Source organism: Pelodiscus sinensis, chromosome 7 (genome assembly GCF_052426305.1).
Source record: "Pelodiscus sinensis isolate ZL-2025 chromosome 7, ASM5242630v1, whole genome shotgun sequence".
Lineage (NCBI taxonomy): Eukaryota > Metazoa > Chordata > Testudines > Trionychidae > Pelodiscus > Pelodiscus sinensis.
In genome coordinates, this window is record NC_143058.1 from 72,180,603 (window position 1) to 72,194,735 (window position 14,133).

General features: G+C 41.8%; 1 protein-coding gene across 3 annotated transcripts in view; it reads left to right on the forward strand.

Annotated features, from left to right (window-relative positions):
- The window catches only part of SLC39A10 (solute carrier family 39 member 10), a 57,549-nt gene that overhangs the window by 26,563 nt on the left and 16,853 nt on the right, over positions 1-14,133 (forward strand). For all 3 annotated transcript variants that reach the window (XM_075934218.2, XM_075934220.2, XM_075934219.2), the window contains 4 exons: positions 4,960-5,129; positions 6,483-6,701; positions 9,194-9,317; positions 13,036-13,404. In XM_075934218.2, the coding sequence (XP_075790333.2) occupies positions 4,960-5,129; positions 6,483-6,701; positions 9,194-9,317; positions 13,036-13,404 (882 nt within the window). The remainder of the gene's footprint in view (positions 1-4,959; positions 5,130-6,482; positions 6,702-9,193; positions 9,318-13,035; positions 13,405-14,133) is intronic.

Below are 14,133 nucleotides of genomic sequence, written 5' to 3' on the forward strand. Positions count from 1 at the left end.
CATCAAGAATGGAAAAATTAAAAAAACAGTTGAGCACTTCAACCTCCCTGGACACTCACTAACAGACTTGAAAGTTAGCATATTTAAGCAAAACACCTTCAAAAACAGACTGTAGCATGAACAGTAGAGCTGGAGTTCATATGCACATTTCACACTAGGGTTAAATTGAGGTCATTTTAGTAATAGAGTGGTCAATAGAATTTGTATTGACTACTTGATAGGGGATGGCAGTCCCAACTCGCGCGGGGACCAAACCCCACTGCAGCTCTGCAATTTAAAAGGCAGTAGGAACCAGGCAGGCTTCCCCCGGCTCTTACTGCATTTTAAATTGCAGAGCCACAGTGGAGTTTGGTCCTCGACCCACCATGAGCAGGGACTTAGCCAGGCTGCCTGCCCACCCGGCTCCTAAATTTAGTAGGAGCCGGGTGGGCAGGCAGTCCGACTTAGTTTCTGCTTCTGCTGGGTTGGGAACCAAACCCTGCTGTGGCTCTGCAATTTAAAGTGCAGTAGGAGCCGGGGAAGTGGGCAGGGGCAAGCTGCCCAGCTCTTACTGACTTTTAAATTGCAGAGCCGTAGAAGGGTTTGGTCATGGCTCAAGCTGGGACTGAGTGGCGCTGTCTGCCCAGCCAGTAGCAGCCCCTGTCCGCTGGGGGTCCCAGCTCAGCAGCCGCTGTCTGTGGAGGGTCCCAGCGGGAAGTTGGGACCCCTCCTGAACAAGGGCTGCTACCCCCGAAGCAGGCCATGGCAACTGGCTATGGACAGGTGCTGCTTTGCAGGCAGCAGCCCCTGTTCCTGGGGAGGTCCCAACTTCTCACTGGGCTCGCCTGCAGCTAGGGGCTGCTGTCAGAGCAGCCTCTCCGCCACTGCCTCTGATGGAGGCAGGAGCGGAGACAGTGCTGTAGGATACTAGCTTTTAAGCCGGTTCCCCCCTAGCTCCCACTCCTGCTTCTTCCCCCTTGCTGCCTCTAAATCAGATATAGAAGCAGCAAGGGAAGGGGGGAGAATGTGAGTAGTCAACTAATCACCTACTCTATTGCATTCCTACTTTACACTATCAGACTGGGTCTGAATTGAGATGGGAAGTGGCCAGCTCGCTACAAAAAGTATTTTTCCTCTTTTTGGTATTCTCATCTTATCAACTGTTGGAAGTAGGCCACATCCACCCTGATTGAATTGACTTGTTAGCCATGGTCCTCCACATAGTAATGTAACACACTCATCTTTACATATGTATATATCCCTGCTGAACTGAAGAGTCCACTTTACGCATCTGTGGGTTGGAGCAAACTGTATCAAAGGCTTGCGCAGAAATAATTTTGTAGCCTTTATGTGCCACAGGACACATAGTTGAGGCATGTTTTGGAGTCATTAAAATGTTACAGAAAATCCCCACATTGTCACAATTACTATTGAAATTGGTTAGTTTTTTGCAGATTAAAAAACATGGTAAAAATCAAGCTTGTATTAATTATTCCCTGATAGATGTTAATAATTGCTGGGAAGAGTGCCCTGCTGAGTCGTTATTTTTAATGACTGCTGCATCATTAAGAAAGATTAACTTGTTCTATATAAACTTCTATAGTGATACAGCTACTACCTCATTAACTTTGTACAGAGATTGCTCTAAACCAAATGTGCTATACACAGAGTATGGTAACAGATTGTTTGGGTTTTTTTGGGGGTAGGCTCATTTTAGTCAGTTGACCCTCACTTAATTATAAAAAGAGTTTGTGAACAGGCCGCTACACATTTTCTTCCAATTAAAATGTTGAAACAGTGAGGAAAACTGTCATCTTCTACATGCTTTAGCCAAGCTAATTACAAAGCTTCCACAGATGAGTGCTTCTTTTTAAAAGAAAGTATTTTGTTTCAATAAGGAGAAAGGGAACTGGATGAATAACTAAGCTTAAAGACCTTTACCATTTTGAGTGACCTGATTTGCAAAATAAGTGAAGCTCATTGCAGACATTTAGCACTTCTTGGGGTATTTGATATCTTGAGTACAAATAAAACACTTGCCAGTTGAATGTAATAGCCTGCGAATTGCTGGCTTTGGGGCTGTATGAAAACAAATTGGACTTAATTAGGTAATGATGTATGTTTTTTGTTTGTAGTAAATCATTTATGTTATCCCTCTAAATAGAGGCAAGTTTTACCAGTTGGCATATAAACCATAACATAAGAATTCTTTAGCACTTTAGGGATAACTTTATAATAAAGGTCACCTTGTGGTGACTCGTTTTAGGAAGGGGTTGGACAGGTTATTTCCATATTATCATCTACCTGTACCTGGTTGGGATATGAACTTGGTACTTAATAAACTTATGGGACCACCCTTTGAACCAATGGCTGAGTGTTCATTGCTTCATCTTTCTATGAATGTAGCCTTCCTAGTGGACATCACTTCAGCAATGCGAGTGTCTGAGTTGAGGGTACCTATCCTCAGAACCACCATACACGGTCTTCCACAGGGATAAAGTGCAGTTTAGGCTGCATCCGTCTTTCCTATTAAAAGTGGTCTCCCAATTCTATCTGACCCAAGAAATTTTCCTCACAATATTTTATCCTAGTACTCTAGTTCTAGGCAGAGCTTGCTGCACACGGTGGATATGAAAAAAGAGCCTTAGCCTTTTACGTAGATCGTACCAGGCTGTTTCGAAAGTCCACACAATTGTTTGTGGCGTTGGTGAGTGTATGAAAGGGGACCCTGTCTCTACACAGTGTATATTGTCCTGGATAGTGCGGTGCATACGCACCTGTTGCAACCTAACAGGGGTCCCGCCCCCACTGATAACAGGCCACTTGACTAGGGCATAAGCCTCCCCGACTGCTTTTGTGGCACAAGCTCCCCTGCAGGTGGTCTGCAGGGTGGCCACATGGTCTTCAAGCCATATGTTCATGGCCCACTACATGATTGATACATTTTCCAGAGAGGATGCAGCTGTTGGCAGGGCAATGTTGCAATCAGTTATTCTGAACTCCTACCCCACCTCCAGGGGATAGCAGCTTAGGAGTCACCCGATTGGAATCAACGTGAACAAGCACTGGAAGAAATAAAGACAGTTACCTGTTCTTGTAACTGGTGTTCTTCGAGATGTGCTGTTCACGTCCATTCCAGTACCCACCCTCCTTCCCATCTGTCAGAGTAGCCGGCAAGAAGGAACCAAAGGAGAGTAGGTTTGGCTGTGGTATATATGCACTGACATAGCAGCGCCACTCTAGGGGTCTCCACGGCCGACCCTGCAGGAGCTGCTAGGGGAAAAGTTTCCGATGCTCGTGCACATACACCTGATTGGAATGGACGTGAACAGCACATCTCAAAGAACACCAGTTACGAGAGCAGGTAACTGTGTTTACTTCTTCCAGTGTTGATTCCAATCAGGTGACTCCCAAGCTGCTATCCCCCTGGAGGTGGGGTAGGAGTTCAGAATAACTGATTGCAGCACTGCCCTGCCAACAGCTGCATTCTCACTGACAGCTACCTACTTGCTGTAGTGTATAAGGACACAGTAGGTGCCTGGCAAGTGACAGGATTTCTAAGCTGAACATGGATATTGCAATGATCACTCTCAAGTTAAGTGGCTGGGAGTCATATACAGGAATTCTAGTCAAGAAAGGAAAGATGACAGTGCAACTGGCTGGATATAAAAATGATGTGAATTGGTTTTAGAGCATTGATTCTGTAATTTCACAGCCGGAATTCTATAATGATGGTAATAACAAGCTTTGAGGGACCAGAACTTCAGCCAAAGGCAGTTCACCTAGGTGAATATTTTTATTAATTGTATACAACCAAAATCTAAATACATTTTCACATTGAAGATGCATCTGTCGAAAGCTCTGTGTCTTTTGCCATACACAAGAACATAAGTGGTGCAATGTCAACATTGACTGAAACTGCGCAATTTCTTCCTTTCACCATTCACTGCACACCATTTAATCACTGAGCATATGACAAATACAGTTCAACTCCCATCACCTTTCGCTAAAAAATGGCTATCCCACACTCAAGTGCCTTAGCCAAAAGACTTTTATGCCAGGATAGCTTGAATTTGTTCGCTGTTTCAGAAATTGGAGTCATGCAACAGGCAATTCCAAAGGAAAAAGTTTCCTTTCAGAGGATTTTCTGCGAGTAGGTTTCTCTTTATTAAAATGAGTGTGATCAAGCACAGTCACATCTTTGACACTGGCAGGAGGAGAGATGGGGTATCAATCTCTGTAGTTTTCAGCCCTATGCTGACCTGCTCTTTTTTTCCCTAACCCTAACATCAAGGTAGATTAACGGCAAGTAGTCCTCTAGCGCTTAGAGACGAATAAATAAATACAATATATACATACACACACACACACACACACACACACACACACACATATATAATATATATATACACATAATATCATAAACCTTTGAATCCTTATTACCTGTGCAACAGAATATAGGGGGCATAAATACAAGATTTTACTTCTTCCTGTGTTAACCTATTTGTATTGCAATATTTTATCAGATTCTCACTACTTTTGAAAATAGAAAAAACTATAGCCCACATAAAGGATTTGCTGCTTGCTAAATAAATTGGGCTAAATTCTGTTTTCTTGCACCAATGTAAGTCTAAAATAAGTCTGCAGTGATTGGTGTGAGAATAGAATTTGGTCCTAAATCTCCCTTAGAGAAATGCAAACATTGTTTAACATTGTTTTAAAGGTTTAAGTAAACATAATTTTAATAAAATATAAAAGCCCTGAAAACTAATGAGAAATTCTGATACATGCTTAACTATAATGGTTCTAAATGGAAGTACGTCTACATTTTTAAGTATTTTGGATGTTAACCTAAAATTGCCACTTCTAAAGGGCAGGTCACCTTCCTTTCAGTTAATAGAACATCATTGATCATTAACAGGAGATTTCTTCATGTTCTGTTGAAAAACTATTCTGTATTCATTTTTTCTCCTCCTACAGCCTGGCTTTATGGTATCATTTCTATCACTGTCATTAGCCTGCTGTCCTTACTAGGTGTGATCTTGATACCCATCATTAACCAAGGATGCTTCAAATTCCTTCTAACCTTCCTCGTTGCTTTGGCTGTTGGAACACTGAGCGGAGATGCATTATTACATCTCTTGCCACATGTAAGTACCATTCCATCCCTACACCAATGATTTCAGGGTTTAAAATTCCCAGATGACTATTGAACATGAACATCAACCCTTAAAACATTATATATTTGTATGTTCATGTTAGGCTGTAGATTGGGATTGTGAAGGAAATTTTAAAATGGTGTTTAAGGCTTTTGTTGGCAATGATAATTTGATCTCTGTTTTTTTCCTAAAGAAAGGGTGTGTTAAAACTACAAAAGTATAACAAGTATGTATTGAATTTCTCAATGCACGAGGTAACTGTGGTAGAGCATAACTCCTGTTTTTTGTCTCCCTTTGCTCAGACGGGTACCTGTGTTAGTCTGTACCTTTACAAACAAATTTAAAAAAAACTGCAAGTACAAACAGAAATATATGAATAGTATCATGAGCTTTTGTGGGCAAAACCCACTTCAGATGAGATGATCTTGAGAGTCTGTTCTCAGAGATTTTGGAAAGGTACTTCAATAGGATTCTTGTCTGAAAACTCATGAAGGGTGGGTCACAAGGTACCAGTTCCCAACCAAATATTTCTTTTGTGTGCTTTTAGTAACAAGGATATAAACCTGATTTTGGATGTTTTTGTACTAAACTGTGCCCCATCCTTATTTTTATTTGGATTTATATATTGTAGAAAACCTAACTCCACAGAAGTTGCTCTTAAATCTAAGGAAACTGGGTTTTTAGTCCATTACACATTTATTTGAGGGGAAGAAAATGGAGAGAATATATTCTGTGAACTTGCTTGGCTTCTATGGCCATAATTCTTTTGACCTAGACTATGAAGTTCACTTATTATTTACTTTGCATTATCCATGATATACATATTCCAGGGAGGTATGTGTTGACAGAGTTTGGAAGTGTGTTTTAGGTTTGAGCTAAAATTGTTGGATTGTTTTAGATAAATTTTCATATGTCTTTGCTGCAAATTATGCAAGAACTGTAAGGAAAATCAACTTTTGTATGGTAACTGATTATTTTTAGCTTAGTTAATGAGCGGGGCCAGATTCTTGTTTGCACTTGTTCTCCTTCACTCGTAAGTGGTACAAAGGAGCTGGAGTCTGTCCAACTAACTGCCATGGTGAAACATCTCTGAGGGAAATGTTTCTGTTGATAGTCATTTAAGGTGGGTGTTCTAATGGCTACCAGTAGAAACAGTTCCTGTATTTAATGGACCTTTTCTGAAGGAAGGAGGGTTTTTTTTCCAAAAGGGATTTTGGTAATACTTTGGTAATACCAAAAGGGATTTTGGTAAGCACAGCATCACATATCCTATAGATTTGAAGTCACTCCAGTTTACTGAACTTGCAAATTCAAATTGTGGCTTTTTCTCCCCTTTCCAAATAGTCTCAAGGAGTCCATAATCACACTCACCAACAGGACCACAGTCATGTGCATGAACACAGACATTCTCATGGACATTCCCATGGGCATGGAGCAAGAGATGAAAGTTTTTTGGAAGAATATGATGCAGTATTGAAAGGGCTTGTAGCTCTTGGAGGCATTTATCTTTTGTTCATCATTGAACACTGTATAAGAATGTTTAAGCACTACAAGAAACAAAAGGTATGTGCAACATTTTCTCATTCTGCATGCCATCATTTAAAATGACACTTGGAAAAATTGGCGTTTTTATAGGATGCAAAGTTTTTTTAGGAAAATAAATCCTCAAACACTGTACTTGGAAAACACTCTGCATGGTACAGTTTAAATGTTTTGTAAAAAACTATTAGCTGTAACTAACCTATCATCATGCTGATTGGTAACGTGAAAAATGTGACTGGGCTCTTTACTATAAGAGGTTGCTTTTTCTCCTGTAAATGACTCTGCTCTCTTTCACGAGATGTGGATATTTTGAATTGTCTTGTACACATCAGTCATAATAGACTAGCAGCTAGCTGGGATAATGGCTGAGGAGTGCTTAAGCAAATAAGGATCACCTGATTCTAGAACAGCGTGCAGTGATCTGCTTGCAAAATATGAATTTAAGTATATGGAATATTCATATATTTATAGGCTTAAGTTTGACTTACTTCAAGAAGAGACATTACTGACACAGTCAACAAGAGAGCTGAATTTCTGGTAGAGAGAATTCAGTTCATGTGGTAGTGACTTACCTGATTATAACATGGTGGTGTCCAAAACTATGAATCTATTTACAAGGCCTCTGAATCATTAAAAATTTATTTCCATAAGAAAATATCAAGAATTACAGATCTGACACTTAAAACTTGACTGGCTCTCTTTCTGTAACAGTCTTTATCTAAAAGGGATTTGGATTCCTCTTGTAGTGCTTTTTCACATGAAGGACATCCTGGCTATGCCACCATTTTTGCAGAAGAGGCTCTTGCACCAGAAGGGGCATCTACACTGCCCCTTCTTGTGCAAGAAAAGCCCTCGTGCGCAATGCCGTTATTCCTGAAAATAATCAGTGTAGCGGCATTGTGCAAGAGGGTTTTTCTTACGCAAGAAGGGGCAAGGTAGACAGCTCCTTCTGGTGCAAGAGCCTCTTCTGCTAAAAATGGCAGCTCATTAAGTATGCAAATGAGGCTCAGTGATATTCTATGCTTAGCCTCATTTGCATATTTCTGGCGCAAGAAGCCACCAGTGTAGACATAGCCCCTGAGAATATAAGGCAGAGGGGGATGAAAATGGAATATATTGAAGGGATTGTGACACCACCTGCCCTGCAACCTTGAGTTTCTCAAAATTCTTTGTGGGTGTACTTCCCAACATGGGCCCCTCTCAAACAGTGTACAGATCACACCTTGAGTGTCTTTGTAGAGCTACAGCCCTTGTCCAGCAATTCTGACCTCGGCATCCTGCCAGTCAGTCTGGTTACTAGCAGCCTTGGTTACTACCTCCCGGATGATCCCAATACATTCCCAGTCTTTTATTTTTCCCAAAAGCATGTATTCTGCACTGCCAAATTTGTTTTTGAACAGGATAGATATTAGAGATCCATTGCCTCTATAAGGACTCAGTATACAAGTTTGCTGTTTTAATTGGAGGTACCAAACAATCCAGTTTAAACATAACACTGAATTAAATTTTGATTAAAGAATACAACTAGTTTGTTTTCCTACAAAGATGCAGGTTTTTTTAAGTGAGTACAGATATGAGGCACTGAAGTCAGAAATGCTTATAAGAGAAAAAATAATGGGCAACACTGGGGAGGAGCAAGAATCGTGTGTAGGGTGTGTATACAAGAGGCATGGATTTAGCTACATCTTCTACGAAGATTAATGAATTGGTGAAATTTTCCAAATGGTTTGGAAAATCTGTGGTCCCAACGTGTAGTCTTGGTCATAAAGCACACTAAACAGGAAGGGAACACATTTTCTTCATTAAATGCAAATTTAAAATGTGAACACATTAAATATGTCACAGTTCTATATGGGAAGAATCTTTTGGCTCATACAACAGGCGCTGCTAATGTATGCTGTCTAATGTGCTAATTTAGGAAATTATACATTATTGAGGGGGGCAGTTCTTGAACTGAGTCATGACACTTTTAATGGGGTTGCCAGGGCTGGCTTATGATTTGCTGAGGTCCAGGGCCAAAACCAAAGCCTGAGCTACACTGTCTTGGACTAACCTAAAGGCTTCATTCCTGAGCAGCGACGCTCAGGTTACAGGCCTCCTGCTTGTGGCTGAATCCCCTGAGGTTCAGTTTTGGCCCCCTGCCAGAGGTAATGAAGCTCAGGCTTCAGTTTTTGTCCCGCCCTCCTCACCCATTGTGGCAGGGCTCAGGCTTCAGTCTCCCCTCTAGGGATCCTGTGGTAATTTTTGTGGTACAAAGGGGGGTGGGTACAGTGCAGTGATATTTGAGAGCCTTTGCTTTGTTTGATTTATGTAGCGCTATGGCAGAGAGCTGAAAATTCCCATAATCTGTAGCGGTGATGATCTTCATGAATATCTGAAATTCTACACTTTGGAGAGCCAGATAAAAGATAATCTTACTGAATAATAAAATGACATGTATGACAGGACTTCAGTGAGTCTTCCTTTCCTTTCAGTTTTGTTACAAACTATGAACTAATGGTTTTCTGTGTCAGTCTAAACAGAAGTGGTGCAAGAAAAAAACAAAGATTGAAGAATCACCAATTGGAAGGAAACTTTCAGAACACAAACTAAATCATAGGCCAGATGCTGACTGGCTTCAGCTCAGACCCCTGGCAGGTAAGTTGTCATGTTGAGAATTTGTCCTGACTAGGAGACTCAAAGCTAAGAGTCACAATATGTAACCTATTTTTTTTATATTAGCATTCCCTCTCTGTACATCTGTGTTAATAAGGCTTCAGCCCTAAGTTACAGCACTCAGGTTACAGACCTCCTGCCTGGGGCTGAAGTGCTTGGGGTTCAGTTTTGGCCCTCCGCCAGTGGCGGTGAAGCTCGGGCTTGAGTTTTGGCCCTGCCTCCTCACCCAGTGTGGCAGGGCTTGGGCAGGTTCAGACTCTGCCGTGTGCTCTGTCAGTGCCAATTCGCTCCATTGCAGCCTTTTCTATAAATACATAATGCCTGTCCTCCCTTAGAATTGGCAGCACTTCGAATACTTCACGGTATAATTACTGACTTGGTTCTCAAATTTTCTGAGGCAGAAGACATTTATCTTACTTCTTTAATTATCACTTGGACATTTGTGAAGTCATGTAAGTAATTTGGGTGGGTGAGGTTCTGTGGCTTGTAATGTGCAGAAGTCAGAGATGATCATGATAGTTTCCTTATAGTCTGAGGCTATTTTTTACTTGTTAATTTTGAGGATTAAAGGGGAAAATCTATCACTTTGTCAATCCTGGTTTGAGAATGTCTGATATACTATATTTTGGCTGATAAGATTAAGGCAGTGGTTCCCAACCTGTGGTCTGCGGACCCCTGGACATCCGCGAGAGTATTGCAGGGAGTTCGTGGGGAAAAAAAAAAAAGATAAATAAAAATGATCATAGAAAATAAGTTTTAAATAAATTGCAAAGTTACAATCAACTGTTATTTTAAAACAGTGGTTCTTAACCTTACTGCAGCCTTCACCCCTTTGGTTCTCAAAAAATGTTCTCACACCCCTTATTAAAATTGTTGAAGTAGGTCAGTTTTAAACCTAAGATATATCATAAAAATCTGGCATGTCTCACACACCTAGAAAGGGCATCTCGCACCCCCAGAGGGTGTGTGCACCCCAGGTTAAGAACCACTGTTTTAAAATTAAATACAGGCAGTCCCCGGGTTACGTACAAGATAGGGACTGTAGGTTTGTTCTCAAGTTGAATCTGTATGTAAGTCCGAACTGGCATCCAGATTCAGCCGCTGCTGAAACTGATCAGTTTCAACAGCGGCTGAATCTGGACACCAGTTCTGACTTACATACAGATTCAACTTAAGAACCCCAGGCGTCCCCAAGTCAGCTGCTGCTGAAACTGATCAGCAGCTGATTCCAGGAAGCCCGGGGCAGAGCAACTCTGCCTCGGGCTTCCTGTAGTCAGCCGCTGTTCAGTTTCAGCAGCGGCTGACTTGGGGACGCCTGGGGCAGAGCAGCTCGGGTACTGCTGGGTTGGTCCAGTAGCGCCAAGGCGCGGTGCTGTGGGACCAACCGGCAGCGCCCCACCTGCTCTACCACAGGCCCCGGGCTTTGCTCCACATCTCCCTGGTCTGCTGGGGGAGGGCACTAGCTGCGTCCCCCCCCCCCCCCCCAACAGACCAGGGAGATGCGGAGCAAAGTGGCAGAGGACCTGGGCTGGACCCGCGGCGCTGATCTGGAAGCGCCGCGGGTCCAGCCCCAGATCCTCCGCCGCTTTGCTCAGCGTCTCCCTGGTCTGCTGGCTCCCCCAGCAGACCAAGGAGACGGGGAGCAGCTTTTCTCTCCCCGGAGAAGGCGGGCGGCGGGACCAGGCGTCCTGCCGCTCCAGTCCTCCGGGGCGAGAAAATCCCCGTTCGTAACATAAGTCGGATCCGCGTAACTCGGGGACTGCCTGTATCTTCCAATAATGTTGTTAATTGCAGTCCAAAAAGCTATGTTGTGGCACCTTTGTGTGCCGAAACGATCGCGACAGATAGAAGCATACAAATGTTAGCCATACATTCAACATGGTTCTGTGGTGAAATCAGTTTCGCTGAAGAGAAAGGAGATTGATGAGCAGAGTGAAGCATCCACAAGTGGAATGTCTAATCATACAGACATAAATAAATGAAAAGTGAGAAAATACTCTGCTGACTACTAGAATTGGCTTTGATGGGGGCTCCACGAACAGTTTGGGGGGGCGATTGGGGGATCACAAAAGGTTTGGAGTGGTGACTGGGGGTCCGCACTACTGAAAAGGTTGGGAACCACTGGATTAAAGAAAATGAACCCTATTTATTTCTCGCAATTGATAGAAAGAGAATACTTCTAAGGCCAGGTCTATACTACCATTTACTTTAGTATAACTCAAGTCACTCAAAAGTGTGAGTAAGCCCTGAGTGATATAAATAACACTGACATAAGCACCACTGTGGAGAGTACTATATTGGCCGGAGGGCTTATTTTAGAGGTGGTTTATGATGGCAGTGGGAGAGCGCTCTCCCATCAGTATAGTGCATCATCCCCAGACACGTTTATGCAGCTGAACCGATACAGCACTCCAAGTGTAGACTAGTTCTTTCTTGAGATTGTAATATTACCTAATCAACTGTCTTCACATAAGACTGCAAACTCCAACTGTAGAGAGCCTTGGTGTGTTGGATGGCTTTACTTTCCTTTACTAGAAAATAGGAATTTGGCTTCTATGGAAAAATAAAATATTTATTTTCACTTAATTGGCAGAGAACTAATATAGGCGAATGAGTTTGAAACCATTCAGTAAATTTCTCCTTCCCCCAACATAGTAAAAACAAAAGAATTCTTTTCTTTAACTGTGGAAGCCTACAGCTTTTTAAATCGCAATACCATTGTCACCAGTAAGGATTATCCCATTTAAATTAAGGTCCCTCTCTTGAAATAGTCTGAAAATAATGTCTGAGGAATTGTTTGTCCAGGAATTTTCTCTGGCTGCTTAAACGGAATTAAGAAAATACCAGAAAACAGTCAAGAGTTGCTTAACTTTCATTTGGAAATAATGGGTTATATTCTTGGCAAGTGTGAAATAACCCTTATTATATTTATTTATTTATTTATTATTCCCGAGACACCTGTCTCTCTCAGCTAGATCATTTTATTGCTTGGACATGAGCTGACACTAGCAAATTTATTGTTTCTAGAATGTGCTAAATACTTCCTAGTGTTTGATTCTCTTTTTCTTTGTAATCGTTGGGGCTCTGTTGTAAAAAGTAGTTCTAGCATTTCTATAACGCTCCTCATACTGATCTACTACACTGTGAAACAAGCACATTTAAGAAAGGTAAAGAACTGCCATGTTCAAACACAGAGGTTGCTGCATTCCAGTGCTGCTTAGATGACTTGTGGATGCTCATGCATACAAAAATAACTAGGAAAATTTTCAGTGCACTTTGGCCTCAGTCTTTGGCATGTAAAAATTTTTATTATTGTATTTTTGTCTATTGTTTTCTTGCTTTTAGCTGCGCTAAAAACATAGACTTTGTCTAAATATGTCAGTACCAAATTATCAGGTACAAGCTAGGTCAGGCTGAAAATGGCTCTGTATACTGGAGATGGGTTATTGGTAAGAGCAGTTGCCTTGCATTTGAGATTTCTGCATGACTAGCAAACATTCCACAGTAAACAGTGTAACAAAAGAGAATTCTTTGTTACTCAGCTACATGTGGAAACCGTGATCTTTAACTTGGGAAGTGGTGAAATGTTTAATAGGTTTTTATGTTTTCTTCCACTGTAGCAAAGCAGTTGACTATCTGAAAGCATTGATATGCTTACTTAAGAACTAAAATACCATGTCTTTCTCTGGCTTTAATACAGGAGCGGATGACTCAGTTGTATCTGAAGATCGACTGAATGAAACTGAACTAACTGATCTAGATGGCCAGCTGGAATCCCCTCCTAAAAACTTTCTGTCTGTAGAAGAAGAGAACAACATGCACCATTCCCACAATGATATCTCTCACTCTGTTCAAGACCAAGATCTTCATGATACAGAGTACGATGACAACCATGGAGAAGATAAAATAGCTATGAAACACAACCATCACTGGCATCACAAACATTCCCATCATTCCCATGGTCATTGCCATTCTGGAAAGGACCTGAAAGATACTGGCATTGCTAATATAGCTTGGATGGTAATTATGGGAGATGGCATCCATAATTTTAGTGATGGCTTAGCAATAGGTAAGTGTTGAGCATATTCTGTGAGGCTGTACCTACAGTAGCTTGATGAGTGACAGTAATAGCAGAAGGACTAATACAGATGAGGCTCCAGTAGCATTTTATTTAAATTTGCACAGAGCATGTGTATGGATGTTGGTGTTTAAAAATGCCAGCAACTGTGGTGCAAGCCTTGTCTGCACTGATTTCAGAAAGGGGAACTATAAAAAAAAATGAGGATATTGGCTAAATGGCAATTAAACTGCACAATCATAAAAGTGAAATCCCTGCAAGCTGCATGGGGACTTTTAAAAACACTATAATAAGGGCTCAAATTAAATGTATACCCCGAATTAAAAAACATTTCGGGCTCTTGTCAGTGTCTACAGTGGTACTCCCGATGATGTAAGTTGCATACTATTTTGATTCAACTCTGTCTGTGTGAGGCATAGCACTTAGGTCCATGTAGTTAGGGCAACTCAGTGTCCTATAGACACTTTTTTACTGACATCACCTGTTGGCTGTCAGCCCTGCATGAAGCTGATAGCTGGGTTTATCTCCCCCCCGCCAAATGCTGAGGGTCTGAGCTGTCAGCTGGGTCCTGAGCTCACAGCTGGAATCCCCTCCCAGACTCATTCTTGGGCCGACTGTCTGAGCTGTGAACTGTATGCAGGGCTCCATTTCTCATTAGGGAGCCTACCAGCAGTGAGACTAATGTTCTTGAGATTTTCAAGCTGCTATTGTTTCACATTT